The sequence below is a fragment of the Manis pentadactyla genome, chromosome 14 (genome assembly GCF_030020395.1).
Source record: "Manis pentadactyla isolate mManPen7 chromosome 14, mManPen7.hap1, whole genome shotgun sequence".
NCBI lineage: Eukaryota > Metazoa > Chordata > Mammalia > Pholidota > Manidae > Manis > Manis pentadactyla.
The window spans coordinates 78,777,730-78,797,320 of record NC_080032.1 but is presented as its reverse complement, the minus strand read 5'-3'; the positions used below and the strand labels follow the sequence as shown (position 1 = coordinate 78,797,320).

General features: G+C 35.5%; 1 protein-coding gene across 18 annotated transcripts in view; it reads left to right on the top strand.

The window, feature by feature from the left end:
* The window catches only part of SOX5 (SRY-box transcription factor 5), a 931,123-nt gene that overhangs the window by 821,393 nt on the left and 90,139 nt on the right, over positions 1 to 19,591 (top strand). For all 18 annotated transcript variants that reach the window (XM_057491903.1, XM_057491902.1, XM_057491900.1 and 15 more), the window contains one exon: positions 3,333 to 3,418. In XM_057491903.1, coding sequence (XP_057347886.1) covers positions 3,333 to 3,418 — 86 coding nt within the window. The remainder of the gene's footprint in view (positions 1 to 3,332; positions 3,419 to 19,591) is intronic.

The following is a 19,591-nucleotide window of genomic DNA, read 5'->3' as shown; positions in this document are numbered from 1 at the left end:
CTCACGTGTTTACACATCATCTGTGACTCTTGTTAAAATTTAAATTCTAATTCAGAAGGTATATGCTTGCTTCTTTAAGAAATTCTCCCAAAACTGAGTGGCCTAAAACAACAGACATTTATCTGAACCAGCCACGCTGGGTGCCTCTGGCTCAGGGTCTTTCACATCGCTGTAATCAAGGTGTTGGCCTGGCCTGTAGTCATCTCTAGGCTTGACCTGGGGAGGAATGTGCATCCGAGGTCCCTCCTTTGTCTGTTGGGAGTCCTCCTCTCTTTGCTTGCTGTTGGCCAGAGCCATCAGTTCAGTCCTTTGCTACCTGAGCCTCTCCATAAGGCAGCTCACAGCATTGCTCCAAGACAGAGGGTAGGGAAAGGAGAGGGTAAGCAAGACAGAGACAGAGCCTTCCTGTAACCTCATCTCAAATAGTAATGACTCATCACCTTGCCTTCTACTCAAGGGGAGGGAATTACACAAGGACACAAATTCCAGAGGCAGGAAGTCACTGGGCATTCTGTCTCGGAGGCTGTCTGCCACAGTAGATGTGGGGTGGGTTCTGAAATTCTACATTTCTAAGAAACTTCTAGGTGATGCCAATGTTACTCTTGGAGAATTTCACTTTGGGAAGCAAGGGTCTTTCCTGCCCCCAGTCTCTTACTTTCAGTCCTCCTCTACTGATCGCACTCCACTTAGGCTTTGTCACACTCCACTCCACTGAAATTGCCCTTGTTGAAGTTACCAGTGATTTTCCCATTACTAAATCCAACATTTGAAAAAAAATCAACCACTCTTTTTGAAAGACTTCCTTTATGCGGCTTTTGTAACACCAAATTTACATTTCTTCTCAGGTTTTCTGCTAGTTAGCTCTCCCCCTAACTATAAATGTTGGTGTATCCCACATTCCAATCCTTGGACCTATTTTGTTTAGTTTAGTTTAATATAGAGTTAACACCTAAATGTCTCATGAACACATCTAGCTTTAAATTCCAGTTATATGCTAACCACTCTCAAATTTACGACTATCTGTATTTCTCCCATAAAATCTTAATATGCTTACCAAGTGCCTCAGTGCATAGCTCTATTTAGATATCTAATAGAATTTCAAACTTAAAATGCCTGAAACAGATTATTCCTCCACCCAGCAGGCCCAGCCTGGCAATCGTGTTTCTTGTCCACGTTTGCGGACCCAACAGATAGCACCGCTCTCCTCCCATTCAGGTGAAAAACCTGGAGTCCCCTCTGAGTCTTCCCTGAATCTCGTATGTAAATAATCATTAAGTTTCATCAGTTCTGCCTCTTAAATGTCACTTGACGTCCCCCATCATTCTCCATGCCAGCATCACCACCCTAGGCCAGATCATCAGGATGTATGATAACAGGGTGCTGCGTCTTTTTATGATTGATTACAGCTTCCAACCTGTAGCCCAAGTGATTTGACTCATCTCATCATTTTTTCCACATTCATGGTTTCCTGTGTCCTATAGAATAGAGTTTAAATTCTTTAATGTTGTTTTTAAAGCCATACATAATCTGGCCCCTGCATACCTCTTCAGCACCCTTGATCTCTGCTTCCTTACCTGCACTCTGAACCTCGGCACTGCATGGAGTGGGCTGTGATATAACACACCCATTTGACTCTGAGTCTGCAGGAAAAATGTTTCCCTTCCTGGAACACTCTTCCTCCCTTCCTTTGCCTGGCTAACTATCATTTAATTCAAGTTTCAGCTTAAACATGACATCTTCCAAGGCCTACCTTGACCTCTTAGACTAGGATAGGAGCACCTGCAGTATAGTCGACAGTGTTACATACTTCCTTAATAGCCATATACTAATAGTTGAATTATCTTTGTCTTCTTCTCTCATTAAGCTGCAAGTTCTGGGAAGGCCAGATCAACAGAGGTCTGATTCAAATATTTTGAAGACTGAAACATATAACGTTGGGGAGGGAGGGGGAATCCTTTTTAAGAATTAAAATATGAAAATTACATACATTCAATATTAAATTACATATATATTTTCATGCATAGATATACATACACATATGCACTTAAGTAGAAAAGAGAATGTTCATTTATAAAAAGAATTTTTTAAATAATATGCTTTGTTTACAACAAAAGTAACATGAAGGCAGCTGACAAATTAAAACATGGCCCCGTGAACACAGTGCAAGGGGCCCCTTCCCAGCAACCCCAGGCTCAAGCTGCACTGAATTCCCAGTGAACACACTCTGCATACTTGTCTTCTTCAAAACTCTATTTCTTTAGTGTCAGGAGCAGTGCTTAACACATAACAGGTATTCAATAAATATTTTTAATTGAATATATTAACTGTGTCGTTTTCAGTCATATTTTCCATACATACCTTTGACATTCAAGAAGTTTTTCACAAATTAGATCTCTAAAACAATTTTTTTATGTTAGAAAGTTGTTCTTATTATTTTCAATTATTTGCTAGTTATATTTCGAAGACTGATAATGTATATATATATATATATATATATATATATCTGTTAGTATATCATTGGGCTGTATGCAAAAGTTTACTTGCACCAGAAATATACATTACAGTCTTCTGTATGTGTGTATATATATGTTTGTGTGTGCATCTTTATGTCTTTATAGAGCATAAATACTAAAATTTTAAGATTAATTTTGAATACTAATTTTTTTTTTAGGTATTCCCAAACCCTGTGGGGAGAAACATCTATTTTTTGTTTTCTTGTAATAATATATATTTTTAACATTTGCCTCTGGAATAATAAAGATATCAATATCTTTATATAACTTAAAAATACATAGCATGTTTTCTTTACTATGCAATTTGTCCACAAGGCATTATTTCAGAAATTATTGAATCAAGACACTAACACAGCATTGAAAAGATGAACTATTTGACTTACATCTTTAGAGTTTAGTTTGTTAAAATAGAACTAAGTTTAGTTAACTTCCTTTTATGATAATGTTTTAAATTTGCTGAGGAATTGGTGTGCTCACATTAAGATTGTCAGGTGTGTGTGTGTGTGTGTGTGTGTGTGTGTGTGTGTGTGTTATAAAGTGCAGCCCTCTGATCAATGTGTACTTTTTCCTCCCATTTTCCTAAATACATCATGAAAAAAGGATGAGGTTTCCGCCTTAATTGCTTGTGCCTTTTATTCACATTCCTCTCTCAGCCAGAATTGTGAAAAGTGTTTAGTGAAAGGCTGCACAATAGAGCTTTTCATTAGGCCTCAGCAAGGCACACAAAAGAAGGCTTTTGGAAAGAGTGAATGCGTGAGTTTAATTTGCAGGTGGAGAGTAGATAAAAGGTGCTGACACCTCTATTATTCTCTTACTTAGGTGACCCTTACCCCGTTCAGCTGATCCCTACAACCATGGCGGCCGCTGCCGCAGCAGCACCCGGCTTAGGCCCACTCCAGCTGCAGGTAAGTCAGGAAACAATACAGAAGAGACGAAGGTCAAGTAAATATCGAAGACAGCTATTACCATGTTAAAGCAAAAGAAAACTGACCAGTGAGTGATATTTGTCTCACCCGCTTTTGTTTTTGACTTTATTGGTGTGGATCCTCAACCAAAAGTTGAGAAGTTGATTCTTTTCATGTTTAGCCCTCTTTTCTGTGCCAAAGAAAGCTTAATATAATTTTTTTACTGCCAGATATGATTTAACAAAATGGGTTGTAGTTTTACTTTGATTACTATATGTCATAACTTTGTCATAGGATGGTTCTCACCGAGATAAAAAGAACAAAAGAACTACAAAAGATATTCAAACAGATATTTATGGATCCGGGCAACTGCACAGAAATTGTATTTAAAATCGTTCAAGTTGCCCAATATTATTGAAACACTCTGTCTATTTATCCTGCTGATAATGCCAGGTCAGTTGGGCAAGCCAAGATAAGTAGACCAAATAAACAGGTGCCTGAATGAGAGCAGCTTTATCCAGATACCCCCAATTAAGAGCTTTTCAGCCCTGGAGAATACATGTTCTCATATATCTAAGAACATTAGTGATAACTTTACCAGGTATCCAAGGGAGTTTAGAAATTTTGTCTCTGAGGTTGAAAAAAATGTCCATAAAATTATATTAAAGGGATTTTTTTCATTAACTATTTAAATCTTTGAATCAGCATCCTACAAAATCTTATTTCAGTTGTTCTGGGCTTCATAGTTATGCAACTAATGGGAATTAACAGATCATCTAATAATAGAATTAATCTCCCCTTGTGAGAAGGTTTGTATTTTCCTTTGCTTGAAAGACACAGTATGCCTGTGAAGCTGAATGTGAAACCATTGTGCTTAATAAACTTAAATAGTATTCACAAAAGTACATTGTCATGATAGATGATCTTAGTCTATAAGGAGAAGTATAGTTTTATAATCTAGCATCAAGAGATAGATGCGTCTAGAAGGCGCAGGGGATTGTCAGAAGACCTGGTGGGTTTCTGAAAAACCACTTGAGTCTCACAGGAGGCACCCAGGAGGAGCCGAGACATACTGCGTTCCACAGAGGTTAATAACAGTCATTCCTATTCTACCTTTTCTATGAAAAGCTACAGTGTGAGTGTCTGGAAATGTCTTGGGAAGTGTTGGAGCCATGGGGACAGTAAAAGCAGCATAACATTTATTATCCTTTGAAATGGCATCTGGGAAATAACTACAATACGGAAAAGTGGTTGTAATAAGTAAAACCAAAAAGAGTAGTGGAATTAAGGGAAGAGGAAAGACTATCCAACTATAGATTTGAATGTGGAAAATAGGAGTTTTAAGGGACTGAGGATGTTGGTTTCAAAGCAAGTTGGACATTCTCATTTCCTCTTACCACTGAATTAGTGGTGAGGGGGAAGCAGGGGCGTTGAAGGATTCTAGTAGAAAGTAGCTTCATTAGGCAATAATCCAAACTTCTTTTCTGTTAGAGATAGTATTAGAATATCTGACAACAATTAAGTTTTGCTTCCATCCTTAAAATAGATGCTCTTACAATTTAAAGTCATACATTTTTTTCTTTATCAGAAAACAAGAGAAAGCATACCATACATACTCTCACTTTAATTATAATTGATCTATAAATGGGATAGATCTTTTATGTTTAATGGCATTGTACCCATTAAAATGTTTGAGTTTTAGTTAGGATCTCAGTAAATTAACATTATAGTGTAACAAGAAAATTAATAATCCAAAACTCTTTGTGGTAAACCATTAGCTACTATAAAGACACATATGTACAAACACTTGTGCACACAGACACATTTTTTGCCCATGATTAAAGCGTGGACTCAAATATGAACACATTCCAAATGCATGTCCTGGCAGAGAATCTGGCTTTTCTTTGAAGTGGGCTGACTCTCACCTTTTCTGGGGCACCTACACCAACTTACTTTTCTACTCACATTTCTAACACTGTATTCACAGATCCCTGACCTTGAGTTCAGCTTTCCCCACAGCTGTAAAGGACACCTATGAAATTCTCTCTCTCCTCTTGCTTTAAAATAACATCCAAATTCTTTTCTTCTCCACAAACCTGCTCAGAGAAAAGTTAGTAACTACAATGCCTGCTCAGAAGTCTTCTCTTAGCCCTTATCCAACATTTATTCCAGTCTTGTGAGGCTATTTCTGAGAAGTTTCATCTCATTGGTACGTAATGTATGAACTAATTTTCATTTTCTCTAAATTCTGCTTTTAATTATACTCTGTTAAGTCTCCAATTTCCATTCCTTAATAATACCTTGAGTAGAGTCTAGCCTTTACAAAGTCCCTTGCAGTTACTAAGATTCTCTTTCAGTTAAGATTCAGTCTTAGATTCTTATGCTAGGATCTCTGGTAAATTCTTTCCCAAGGATTATCTCACTTAATTCTTAGTGTACCACTTTACATTATGTACTAAAATTTCCACTTGGCAAAGAAGAAACCACAGAATCCAAAATCCATGGTTTTTAAGCAATTATATTTGCTTGTCCAAGTACAGGAGATTTTAAACTTTGGAGGCATTGCCTGACCCAGAACCTTCTAATCAAACTCTTAACAATAATGCTGATTAATTGGCACTGACACAAATATTCTATATGCTCTGCAGTTCTGGAAGAAGTAGCCAGATTCTGACAGCTATCTACTTCATACTCTGCATTTTCTATTTCATACCTCGTTACGCAGATATATGTTAATTCAAGCCTCTATTTTTTAATATCTAGATCTAATAAGGGATACCATAAAAATATTCATGCTCATGCTTGACTTTTTTTACCTACCATTGGTGTTTTCTGTTGAAATAATTTGCCTGTAATTGCTCACACTGGATAATATTATATTAAGTAACATATGAAAATTAATAACCAGGACTTTTATTATAAAAAGAGTAAAGATGAGTACAGTTATTTTAAAAGACAAGCAAAATGATATGATTTAAATTAAACCACTATTTGTTATTTAAATATTATTTCATGTTGCTGGCTAAAACAATGAAATATTTAACATGTAATAAAGAATACTTAACATTAAAAAAATCACCTTCCTGTGTAGTTTTAGGAGCTGTTAAAATAGTCTAAGCATTGTCATATATTTTTTTTATAGAGAAAAAATGGCTTAATCTAGATTATGTATATAAGGCCTACAAATTAACATGTTGTACCAAGGCACCATCTTATTTATTTCTTTTATGATGAAATATTTGTCTGTCTCTTCTGCCTTTTGTCTTCCCTGAGCTTTCAGATCCACATAACCAACTATTTGTCAGCTCTCAAGAGGAAATGTATAGAGGTTTACAAACACTATAAACTGAGTACAAAATGGAACAAGCCCCTTCTCTTCTTTGCCCCCCAACCTGCTCATTCTTTGGTCTTAGCAAATAGCTCTGTTTCATCTACTGCCCAACTCAAGAACATGAGGGCTTTAGTTCACTGCTCTTCCTCGACACCTATTCACTCATTATCTGTTTATTGCACCTACTAAATCCATCAAGGGTCCGTCCATTTCTTTCCATTATAACTGTCACCCTGCTGGGTCAGGCTACCTTCACCGCCTGCCTGTCTTACCGCAATAGTCCCTGAACAGGTCTTTGTTTCTGCATCCTGCCCCTCCTGTGTGCTCTCTACTGTATGTTACTCAGAATGATCTTTGTGATTTTAGAAGATCTGATCATGTTCTTACCCTCTTTAAAGACCTTAGATGGCTTCCTGGTGTTTCCAAGTTCTCTCTCCCCCTCTGGATCTTTACATCTGCAGTTTCCTCTGCCTGGAACCCCATTACTTATCATCTTTACCAAGCCAACTCTTACTTTCCCCTGAGTTTACAAGTTAAAATATCACCTTTTCAGTGAAGATTTCATTGTTCCCAGGTCTGGATTAATGTGGCTCTTAGATGTTCTGAGAGCAAACTGTATTTTCCCTCCCATAGTACTTGTAGAATATGTTTTAAATCCTACTTTCTGGCTTCTACCAGATGGCAGTCTATGAAGTCAGTGACTCACCATCCTTTGTACTTAACTGATGCTTGAAATATTTAATGAATTCAATAAATATCTATTAAATGAAAGGGTGAGGCCTGAATCTTAACATTATCCTTGCAATAAATTATGTATCTCTTTTGCTCAAATAGCTATTCTGCTTCATAATAGTGGAATTAAGCTGCATATTGATGATTAGTTTCCTATATAAATTAAGTTTCATCCTTAAAAAAGACAATACAAATATCAAAGGCATCATAGGCTCATGGAAAAAAAAATAGTTGTTTGAATTTACTTCAATGAGATATACTTTGAAACTTTATAATAAAAAAACCTATTATCATTGGACAAAATGAAGGAAACTTAGGAAATCACTACATGCCTAGCACCATGTTTGGCAATACAGTATATAAAAAGTTATTTTTATGACACTTTTGCTCCATGCTACCTTATTCAGTCTGTTCCAGCTACACTAGGCTCTTTGCTGTCCCTTGACTCGCCAAGATGTGCACCCATTACAGGTTTACATTAGCTGTCCCTGTACTTGCAAGGATCTTCCCTCTGCTTCAAACACCACTTCTCTTACCGCATTCAAGAATTTGCTCCAGTGCCATCTATCCCGGCCTATCCTAACTAACCTGTTTAAATCATAAAATAACCCTCCCAGAGATACCACCCTTCCTATTTTCCTTATTCTGCTTTTCTTCTATAGTATTGGTCAGCTTCAAACACACTATATCACTTACTTAATGTGTTCCTTATTTATTTTCTGTTGCAAATCTTCTCTGAGCACTCTGAGAACAGGAACAGTCCTTTGTGATTGTTCAATGGATCCCAAGTGCTCAGAAGAATGCCTAGCAAACAGCTGGTGCTCAATACATATTTATAAAATGAAACTGTCATGAGATAATGGTCATAATCATTTTTTACAGAATAGCAAAGTAGTATATGATTAATTTCTGGGACAAATAACAGTAATTTAAAGACCAGAGAACTTGATATTTGTTCAGTCCCTGTTCAGAGATTCTGAGTATATGAGGAATCTCTAGCTTTCTCTCTCTCCTGCTCCTTCCTTCCTTTATCTTACCATAACCATGGGCTGCTGTATAATGTGTTTTAACACTTAAGACAGTTTATGTAATTCCTTTAAAGTCTTTAAAATTTACAAAAAAAAGACCAAACATCCCAACATTAGATTATTGTTTGATTGTTTGTTAGTTTGCACACAGACATACATAAGAATATGAACTGCAGGAGATATTTTTGACTCACAATGGCTTATCTTGCCAACATCATGCTAAAGAAAATTATTTTTCAATAATGGGAGAATGTACTGTTAAAATAGTAACTAGCCAATTAGCAATGTCATATACTAAGTTTACCCTCTTCCCTTTCTTCCTCCCCTTCTGTTTTTTCCTTTCCTCTTCAAACTACTTTTTTTTTCCTTCTAAGAGTCAACAATGCCTTTGCCGTTTATTCTCCTGATATTGTCTTTTTTTAGAGGAAAAGGATTAATTTATATAGAAAACTAATGTAGTTTCATTTCAACATCAAAATGTAAGCATAATCATTTAAGCAAAGTAGAGTTATACTTCGATGTTTTGGACATTTGTGACTAGAAAAAATCAGCTAAGTGAATCATCTCTTTCTAATTATTAAGATGGCAACAGTCCATCTAGCATTTGTGTCTCATATTCATTGTCATTAATTTGCATTTTACTTAATGGGCATCATGAATTTTTTAATAGTAATAGTTGTAGTATAATGTACTATTTCTATTTTTTTAACTAGCTTCTAAGATTTGAAATTAGAAGGAAATATTTATCCATTTATTTCTCACTTTATAAATACTGTACTTGTGTTGGCCAAAAGATGGTTGCCACCTGTTCTACCTATAGGAAGCCAAAAATGTTGACTCCAACCAATGATTAATAGTGATAAGCAAAGGGGAAAAAAAAGATTGAAATTTTTCTTGGATGGTCTTATTTTACTCAGAATAAGTAGCATTCATTCAAGAATTTTTATTGAATTAATGAACCATTTTAATGATGTTAGTAGGATTATTGTTTAAATCCATAATATTTTTGAAATAAAGACTCAAAATTATAAATCGTCGTAAATGAAATCACATGGGGCTACAGTTCCAGTAACCAGTAACATCACTATCATGGATTCTGTGGGGTACAGAAAATGATAGATGACGTGTGATCATGGTAGAGAGTGAATCCTACAAAATATCAGCTAAAATCAATCTTTTTTCATAGCTGTCAAAGGTACGTGTAAGTCATAGTGGAAATGGCTTAAGCTTCTTTCTGATAGAAAGTAACATCAAGGTAGACGTGGATGAAAAACTGAAGTTCATCTTTTATCAACCTCCTGCCAGTCTCTGAAGGAGCTCAATAATTATAAGAGGACACAGATAAATGCTTCATATTTCCCAGGGCACTGTAGGTGACTGAGCGTGGCCTATGTGTCTGGCTGTGAGGAACCCCCAGAGAATCAGTAAGGAAGAAATAACCATATGGACAGGTCTAGATGGGAGGATTTTTACCTTCTTTTTGAAGGAATTGCTTACAAGGATTAATACTTATGAAGTGTTTATCTTTACGTACCTAGAGATTCTGCTATTCAGCTTAACTTTTATGTCATAGTCATTTCCATACAGCGTGAAAAATGATCAACTGCTCCTCATTTCAGTCGCAACCCTGGTGTGCTGTTTGCTGTCGGACTTCTGTCTGCATGAGTGAGTTTTCTTGCAGGTTAAAAGAATGATTTCCCTCTTTCACTCTCTCTTCGACCCTGAGCCTGCAGGGCAGACAGACAGAAGCACACATATGATTAATACAGCACAGCTGCAAGTATGAGTCATTTGCATATGTATTAATAGAGGCAAAAAAACCCAACAACAATTAAATTATGTACAGAGACATTCTGCATACTAAAGAACATATGCAAATAGGCCTAGAAAAGTGCAGCCAACATATTCTCTTGACTTTTCCAAGCCCGTATGGGCTAGAGTCAGAACCCAGCCATGTTCAAGCATTTCCTGTAAAGAAGAGCTGGGTAGAACTACTTCCATAGCTCTTACCACCCGGAGGGGTCCTGAGAGCTGTTTGGCATTTGGACAATGGAGACAGTACAAGCAGTGTCTTTTTCATGCTATTTCTGCATTTCCTTGTTTCCAGCAGCTTCATGGTGTCTGATTACATGCTAACCAAGCACATAACATGTGTGCTTTTCTACAGTTTCCATTTTTATTGTAGTGACCATCAAATAAACGCTAAACTTTAAAATTCTACTGGAAGTTCTGCCATTGCCTACACTAAAGTGATACAACAACTTCTCAGTGCCAGATCTCCTGACCACAAGTCAGACCACGGCCATTGCTTGATGGCATTCTGTGTTCTCTTAATCACAACATGCTTAGGTACTCTCAAATTTCCTGGACTAATTACCATGCATAAAAGGATTGCTAAGCTCAAGGCCAACAGTAGGTACAATCCTAGGAACAATTCCAATATACTGTAATTTTAAAAGCATGTGCTTTTTTCATTATGTCAAGAAGAAAGAACTACTCAATTTTCCAGCCTTGGCTATACCAAGAAAGGAGAGCAACTGATATTCTTCAGATTCACAGATTATATTTATATTAGAAATTTGTTCTTCAACCTAATTGTCAATTTAGTTTATATTACTAATATCCTTTAATTATTCAAGGAATGTTTTATGAAAACAAATTCAACCTCAGGTGTGAAATTTTACATAAGTATAAGTTATCACCAAATAGGATCAATAAGAACCTTGAGCCTAAAGAACCCATGTCCCTTAAGAGGAACAAACATTGGGTTTTTGGTACCAGAAAGCCGTTGACTATTATCTATGATTAGTATCCACCACTTGTATAGCTAAGTCTCAAAGCATGTAACTGGAACATGTAAGTTGCATCACAAACAACTGGTAAGCATAGGGCAGAAGTCTTCATAATTAATTACATACAGAAAATTTAGTCTCTCAACAGGGGATAATTAGAGAGAAGATAACAGAAAGACTAAAGCAAAGATTTTTATTATAGTAAGGCATTATGTTTTTTTCTTTGACTTAAATATATTCGGCATAGAACGTACATATTAGTTTCAGGTATGCAGCATAGTGATTTGACAATTACATACATTACAAAATGCGCACTACCACTAATGTAGTTACCATCTGTCACTATACAAAGTTATTACAATAATTTTCCTTTATGGACTAACTTCGCAAGTTAGTAAACTTGAGGCATATTGTCTATTTATGAGAAAATTATTTTTTTTCCCTGTGTGATATAATTTTAAGGCCCATTGCAAGAATCTATGGGAGGCAAGAATTTACTTATCCCAAAAAATCTGAGTAGTTACTTTGAGGATAATGTCCCACATTTTGCTATTGCTCACCCTTTAATCTCAATTTTGTTTTACATCTACAAAATGAAAATAATTCCTCCTGTCCTATTTTTTCCATGGGTGTAATCCAAATGAACTGTCTCTATGAGCTATCATAACTATTCTAAATACCTTATAAAATCCTAAATAAATTATATAGATTCTTTTAGTGTAATATGCATTTTAGGTAAATAATATAGAAAGATTTTCTGGTATACCCTCAAAGCCCACTTTTTTTCTGGACATATTAGTTGAATAAGTACTAAGACACATATCTCTTATTCTAGTCATTACTGTCTATAGCTAAAATATTCCTCATATAAATCTGAGAACATTTACACATATTTCATTACTTCCTTTAAGGAAATAGTTCCTATGGTTTCAAACTTGAATGTGAATGTGAATCATTTTTATAAAACCCATAGTATCTTGGAAATTTTATTTACTCAGCAAATATTTTTATTGTAAGCTATTAAGCTAAACATCACCAGGAATGCAAAGATGAAGCAGTTAAGAATCTTTGGTGGATCATAAAGAAGCTTGAAATTTGAAAAAATGAACGTAGTGTGAAAGTGGAATCGAATCTGAAGAGAGCCCTACAACGTCCTGTCCTAACAGGCATATTTGAAATGGAAAGGTCATTGAAAACAGCCATTTCAAACTATTCACAGATGTCAGAATGGCTCCAGGTACTCCAGTAGTACCTACCATTCACCCTTACCGGTGTTATACTTTGAGTTATAACAGCTAAGACTGTTGAGTGCAAGATTCTGCAGCTAAAATAAAATGCAGAAGCCATTCTTCTATTCCAGCTCCTTAATTTTATTGATGAGGCAATTTAGACTAAGTAGTGACCTGGCTAAATCAGATACTAACAGAAGTGTAGCTGGAATCCTAGCAACTAAAAGCTAAATCTATCTTCTTCCTATTTTACTGTGATGTCTTTAAAAATAACTGTGTATATTCATATATAGTCTTTTTAAGCTGTTTTGTATAAAAGGAGGAGAGAAAATTGCTATTTTTGCATTTAGAATATTAAATTAAGGATGACTAAAACAATGGGTAGGATTTGCATATTAGTAACAATGGCAACTTTCTCAATTGCTTTCATTTTGCTGGGTTCAGTGATTGCGCTCTGTGAATTAATTCTTTTGTGAAAAGCTATTGAAAGATCAAGGAATCCAGAAAACAAAACAACAGAGAAGCATGCTGTTTCATATCTATTTGTTCGTAGAAGGTTCAAAGTGAGATTGTTTACATCACAGGTCTTGTTGATATTTTATTTGCTTCTTAGAAGAAAGATAGTATTCAAAGATGATTATATAATTATGCAGATAAGATTCTTCAGTCATGAATGAACTGTTCTGAAGACCCAGGAGAAAAACCACATTACGATTTTGAGCTGTGTTCGGTTGACGAATGTCTTCACGAGACTTGAAAATACAGCCCTGTTTGATTCCTTCAGATTAAAAGCTTAAATGAACCCAGCATATTTCAGTTCGCTGTTTCCCATGGAAGTTTCTCAGTATTGTCCTGCCAAGCCAAGGTCATGAAAGAAAGTGGGGTAGGAGAACAACCCCATAATTATTCCATATTTTTTAATCCTGATCTTTTCCTTAATGCCATACTCCTTTTTCTTAACCAACCAATTCTTGGTTAAGAAAGTAGATAGGAAGAAATGGAGGAAGGGACTAAAAGTATGCTCGCCAACGATTTGTTACAATGAGCATCGGGCCAGCATAATTAATGCCTCCAACATGAAAGTTGCAACGTTGTTCTGGCTTGCTTTCCCCAGTATCAGAACTTCTTCAACACAGAATGAAAAAAGTAATAGTGGTGGTGAGGATTACAATGACTTCCTATTGGAATGATCAGAGCTACAGAAAATATTGTCCCTCTCTCTGCAGTAGCATAGCTTTAAGATAAAAAGTTTCCATCTGAAATTTGACTATATACTGTTCTCTGTCACTCCCAACTACTTCAACTATATGCCCTAAATATTTTTCATATAGCTAATTTCCCCCTGAATTTAGTTTGAAAGAAATTGCAGATTATTAGAAAGTGTACAACTAAAACATTTGGTCAACATACAGGACATAAGCCAAGACATTTAAACAATACAAAAAATAAAAGCAATGGCTGACCCTTAAATGTTCATCATTTTTATTCTCTTCATTTGTTTCATCTTGCACCTAGTTTCCTTTCAGAACAATTTTTAGTTTGGATGTCTTATTGACACCTTAGGTCCAAGCTAGCATTACATACAGTATGAAACCATAAAATACCTAGTTGCCGTAAGTTCAGTCTTTGCAGCTTAACTACTTAGTAGTATACTGGTATACTGGTACAATAACCAGTAAAACAATTTAGATGGCTTAAGATTTTTTTTTCTTTGTTTAAAATATGTTCCCCAAATTTGATTTAAATATCTAGAAATGTTAAAATCTTACAAATAAATAATAAGTCAGTGGTGTATATATAGTATAATGTGCTGTGAGCTTAAACTCTATAAGAGACCTTGTTTGTGGTTTTTGGTCAAGTTACTGGATACTCTTAGTTCCAGCTTCACCTGTGAAATGTGGTAATGTTGTTCCTATATGATAAACGGTTTGTAAGAATTAAATGAGATAGTACATACAAAATATTTAACATAGCGTAAGCATTCAGCCATCATTAGCTGCTATCATTCTCATCATTATCTGCTGGATTCAAGGTTTTCCCACTGTCAGAAATAAGCCTAACAAATTCTTTCATAATTCAAGTTGGCAAGTCATTTTCTAGAATAGAGCAATTATATTTTAGAGTACAAAGGTATATGGCAAATGGAGAAATCTATCTTAATTCAAGTATTTAATGTGAGCAGAAAGTCTTTATGGAAATAAAATATCCTTTCAATTTAAAAACCTTTCTTCTACATGTAAGACTATAAAAAAAACCCTGTGTTTCAATTCTTACTAAAAATAAAAAGAATCTCTATCTCCATTTCTTTCCATTCCATACCAGTTACTAGAGTATCTTTGCTTTTATGGCATCGACAATTATTTGTGTAAGGAATAAATTTTTCCCTTTGATGAGAAAGCCATGTGTTATTATTCAAAAAGTGTAGTGTTTTGTTATAATGGGAAGAGTTTTGCAGCAAGAATGGATAGTTAGGGCATAGTAAAGGCAGCCAAAGTAGTTGTCTATCATGATCCTTCTAACCTCCAGAATTACTTAACAAATATAGACCAACAAACAAGGGTTCTAGTCTCAACCGGCTTCAAAGTGATGTATGAGGCTGGTCTCAAATCCTTTGACCTGCCCAGGATTCAAGTTATCTTATTTGTAAAATGCATATAAGTGTAGCTATCTTACCTATAAACATGGAGGAAGGGGGAGAAAGGGACACTAATAAAGTGGGCCTCAGAAATCCCCAGAAGGAGCCTTTGCACCTGACATGAGGACTTTTCTGATTTGTGAATACACTTATTCATGTGCTGTCAAGGAAAACATAAGAGAAGAATGACAGGCAATTGCTGATCTAAGGCACTCAAAAGAAATGCCTGAGAAATTGAAAATAGGCTGCCTCTGAAGATCCATTAGTCAAGAAAGTTTTAGGTATTCCCATTTCATCTCCATGAATGAGAAGGAAGATGAGCATGTCAGGCCAGTGCTAGATCTTCTAACAGGCAATTTGATGACACACTTACACATAAGAAAAGAGCTGTGAAGGAATAAATAAATAACAGTTTGACATAAAATATCTTCACAACAATAATTAGAATGCTGTCATTTTGAATTAACAGCCAACTGGTTGGGCAGTATGAACTAAGAGATTTTAAAATAGGATCCTACTTCCAAAAATCTACCTTTCTGTTCTATTTATTAAAAATATTTCTTAATTTTATGTCTTCCTTTTTTCTCTTTCTTCACTTGCCTTTTCTTCTCTGAGTTTTTAGCTGCCCACCTGTGTTAGTCCTCTACTGCTCTCTCCCTTCTCTTCTCTTCTCTCCTGTTTATCAAGATCTGAGCCTCTAACTGCTTTCTTATTCTCCCACAATTGTGAAGAAATGGAGGAACCATCTCCTTTAGAAACATTTGCTTGATGGCTCGGCAATTATAATAGTAGTCCAGATATAAGCAGATGAGTCAACAGGTGGAACTGGGAATATCAAATGACAAGGATGGAGGTTATCAGAGCAAAATATATCTGGGCCTCTTTTTTTGGTCTAAATAAAATTGAGAATATCCTAAATGATCTTAAAAGATACCATCCTAGGTAACAGATGTTTTCATTAATAATTCATCTTCTCTATTAATAATTCCAAGTAACACCATGAATACATCAACAATGGAGGCTTCCATTTAGACCATAACACCAATAACAGTCCTATTTTACTCCCTCTCCCATTAGAATTGGGATGTTTTCAAACTATGCTTCAGAGATTGGTAAAGAAATGTAAGCCCTTTTGGAAAAGAAAAACTTAGAGGTAGAAGCGCAGCTCATTATTTTCATGCTAAAAACATACTGTGTGATTGGTTTCTTAGCATCAGTTGAAATGGGAAGAATTGCTTTTCACCCCGTTTATTTAATAGTCGGCTATCAGTACTTTATACTCCTATTATCTCAATTGGTGGGTGGTGAGCCCTGGCTACCTGCTCTCCTGCACACTCAAACCATGTGTTATTGATTCCTTTTCCCCATGTGGACATAGTAGAGACACAGAGAGATCAAGTCTAAATTTTGTAGTGTTTATAATAATTGCTATCATCTATAGTGCTAGCAAATTCCTGTTTTCCTGATTCTTTCTTGAGAAGTAAGGCCAAAATGCAAATGTAGTTGAGCAAAATCCTCTTTATTTTTGCATCCTGTCTTTAGTTTTTTGATTATAAAATTAACACATGGCAAAATTGACTGCATTTTGACTAAACAACTCAGTGAGTTTTAACCACCACCACAGTTGACATACAGGATAGTTCCATCGCACACAGAAGTTCCCTTGGTCTCTTTGGCCACCACTGAAAGGCATTCTCTCGTCTGTTGCCCAGAAACTCTAAGCCTGGCTGACAGGGTAGCTGACGCGGCGAGAAGCACGCTGTCTTACACTCCACTGGGTGTTCCTTCAGTCCCTCCGTGTTATACAGCTTTCACCTCCGTCTGCTGTCCCTGAATCCAGCATTTCTTTGCTCATCTCTAGGAGTAAATGTTTGGTTCTCTCTTTATATTAATTTCTTCTACTTTGTTGCAGTAAAGACCTAAAGTATTTAATTTCTGCTTTTAATTTTGTGTTCTAAATTTAGATTTTGACCCAAAAGTTTGCTAATTTTTATTAATCTTCCATAGATTTATTTTTTGTCATATAAATATATACAACATAAAATTTACCACTTTAAGCATTTTTAAGTGTATGGTTCAGTGGCATTAAGTATTTTCACCTTGTTATGCAACAGTCACTACTTCCCATCTCCACAAGTTTCATCATCTCAAATTGAAAGTCCTTCCTTGCCCATTAATAATAACTTGTGATTTTCCCATTCCCTCCCAACCCCTACTAAGCACTATACTACTTTCTGTTTGCATTATCTATCAAGGTAACTCACATGAAAGGAATCACAACAGTACTTGGACTTTGGCACCTAGATTATTCATTTCATATAGTGTCTTCAGGGTTCAATCATGTTATAGGATGTGGTAGAATTTCCTTCCTTTTCAAGGCTGAATATTACTCTATTGTTTGTGTATACCTCCTTTTGTTTACCCATTCATCCGTTGACAGATACTTGAGGTGTTCTTACCTCTTGGCTATTAGGAGTAGTGCTACTGTGAACATGGATGTACGCATCTGTATTCCAGTCCCCACTTCCCAGTTTCCCAGAAGTGGGATTCCAGAATCAAATGGTAATTCTACATTTAATTTTTTGGAGGAACTGCCATCATGTTTCCCACAGAGTTGCATCATTTTACATTTCTACTGACAGTGTCCAGATGCTCCATTCCTCACCAATATTTGTTGTGTGATTTTTGTTGTTGTTTTGATAATATCCATCCTGACAGGTGGGAGGTGGTATCTCGCTGTGGTCTGAGTTTGCCTTTCCCCGATGAAGAGTGAGGTTGAGCATCCTTTGATGTGCTTATTAGCCATTTCTGTATTGTCTTTAAAGAGATGGGAGTGAGACCCTTTTTAATAGAACTCCTGGAAACTGGTTCCTGGATAATGTTGGCTTTTTCCATTGTTCTCACTTCAGGTGGGCCTTTAATTAATATTTTTTGACTGAAGATGGGTAAATAAATGAATGAGAAAAAGAATAAATTCTATCTCCCATTGCCATTCAGAGCATTTGAGTCTCTATAGCCACTCGATCTGCTACCTGAGGCATATTCAACTTTGCTGCACTGCATTTTCATCATCTTTAAATGGGGAAAGTTATACCTGCCCCATATGATTGTTACACAGGTTAAATACTGTGTAAATGCTTTTAAAAGAGTGACATGTCAACATGGAATTAAAATTTGCTAATAAAAATATGTAACTGTCATTTGTAACTAATAGGTTTGTTGTATAATAATACTTAAATGACAATTCTTCATATTTCTTTGCTCCCTAATATGTTAGGAGTACCCTTTTAAAACAATATAAAATATTTTTTTAAACTACAAACCTCACAGGAACTAGCTCAGTATCTTTCCAAAAATATATGTTGATTAAATTTAAGAATGATGAATGAATTCGTATTCATACACATACATGCACACACATGCACACACACAATTTTAAGTTGTGTTTGACCTGTATGGATGAAAAGTTTCACTATGTGACTTTTCTCGTCACTAGCAGTGAGTCCAAAATATTGTATTGCCTCAAACTGTATTGGATTGATATTTAAAGAACTGTTAAGTCTCAGGTAAAATATTGAGTTCAAAGGAAAGAGCAAAAGTTGGTTTTTTGTTTTTGTTTTTTTTGTTTTGTTTTGATAGTTAAAATAATAAGATACACTTAGGTGATTTTATCTGAATTTGTGTTTTATTTTTTCTGTTTAATTCTATGGCATTATTAACACCATTACTCTGTTGATAATATGATAGCAATAATATTTACTAATTAGATTGATGAGGGTATGGTATGGCATTTATAGAGGGTTTTGTGAAGTTTGTGGAAGTGTGACATGCTAAAAAAGGGTAGGATCAATGGTAAGTCAATTTGATGTTGATACACTTTAGTGGGTAAATTTTGCCAATTATATGAGAGGAAATGCTACTGAAAAATGAGTTCCCTATACTAAAGTATTTTCACTTAAATCAGATTGACTTTATCTTCATTTTTTTATCATCCTTTTTATTTCCAAGCTGGCTGAGATCTGAGGTTGGTGTTCACATACTGATTTCAACCAAACATTGAAGTATAGGATCAGAAAGAGGAATAAGAGATGGTCCAAATAAAAAAGAGAAATGTTAGATTTTTTTAAAAAAAGCTAATTTGTCACTTCACTCACTGAGTATGAACTGAATAGACTTCTAACCCTTAAAATACATTTTTTTCCTCTTTTTATTGCCTGGAATCTTAAGAGCTTTATCATTTGCAGTCATAAAATGAAAATATACACCAAACCCTCAAAGGGCAAGTATGAAATTAAATTATATTTGGGCAGCTGTAACCTTTTAAAACGATCAGATTCCAGTTAATGTATTTCTTCCTGTTCCAAGTGCTGCCATAGTGTTTGATGGTGGGAAGCAGTCCAAAGGGCATTGGGAGATAATAAATTCA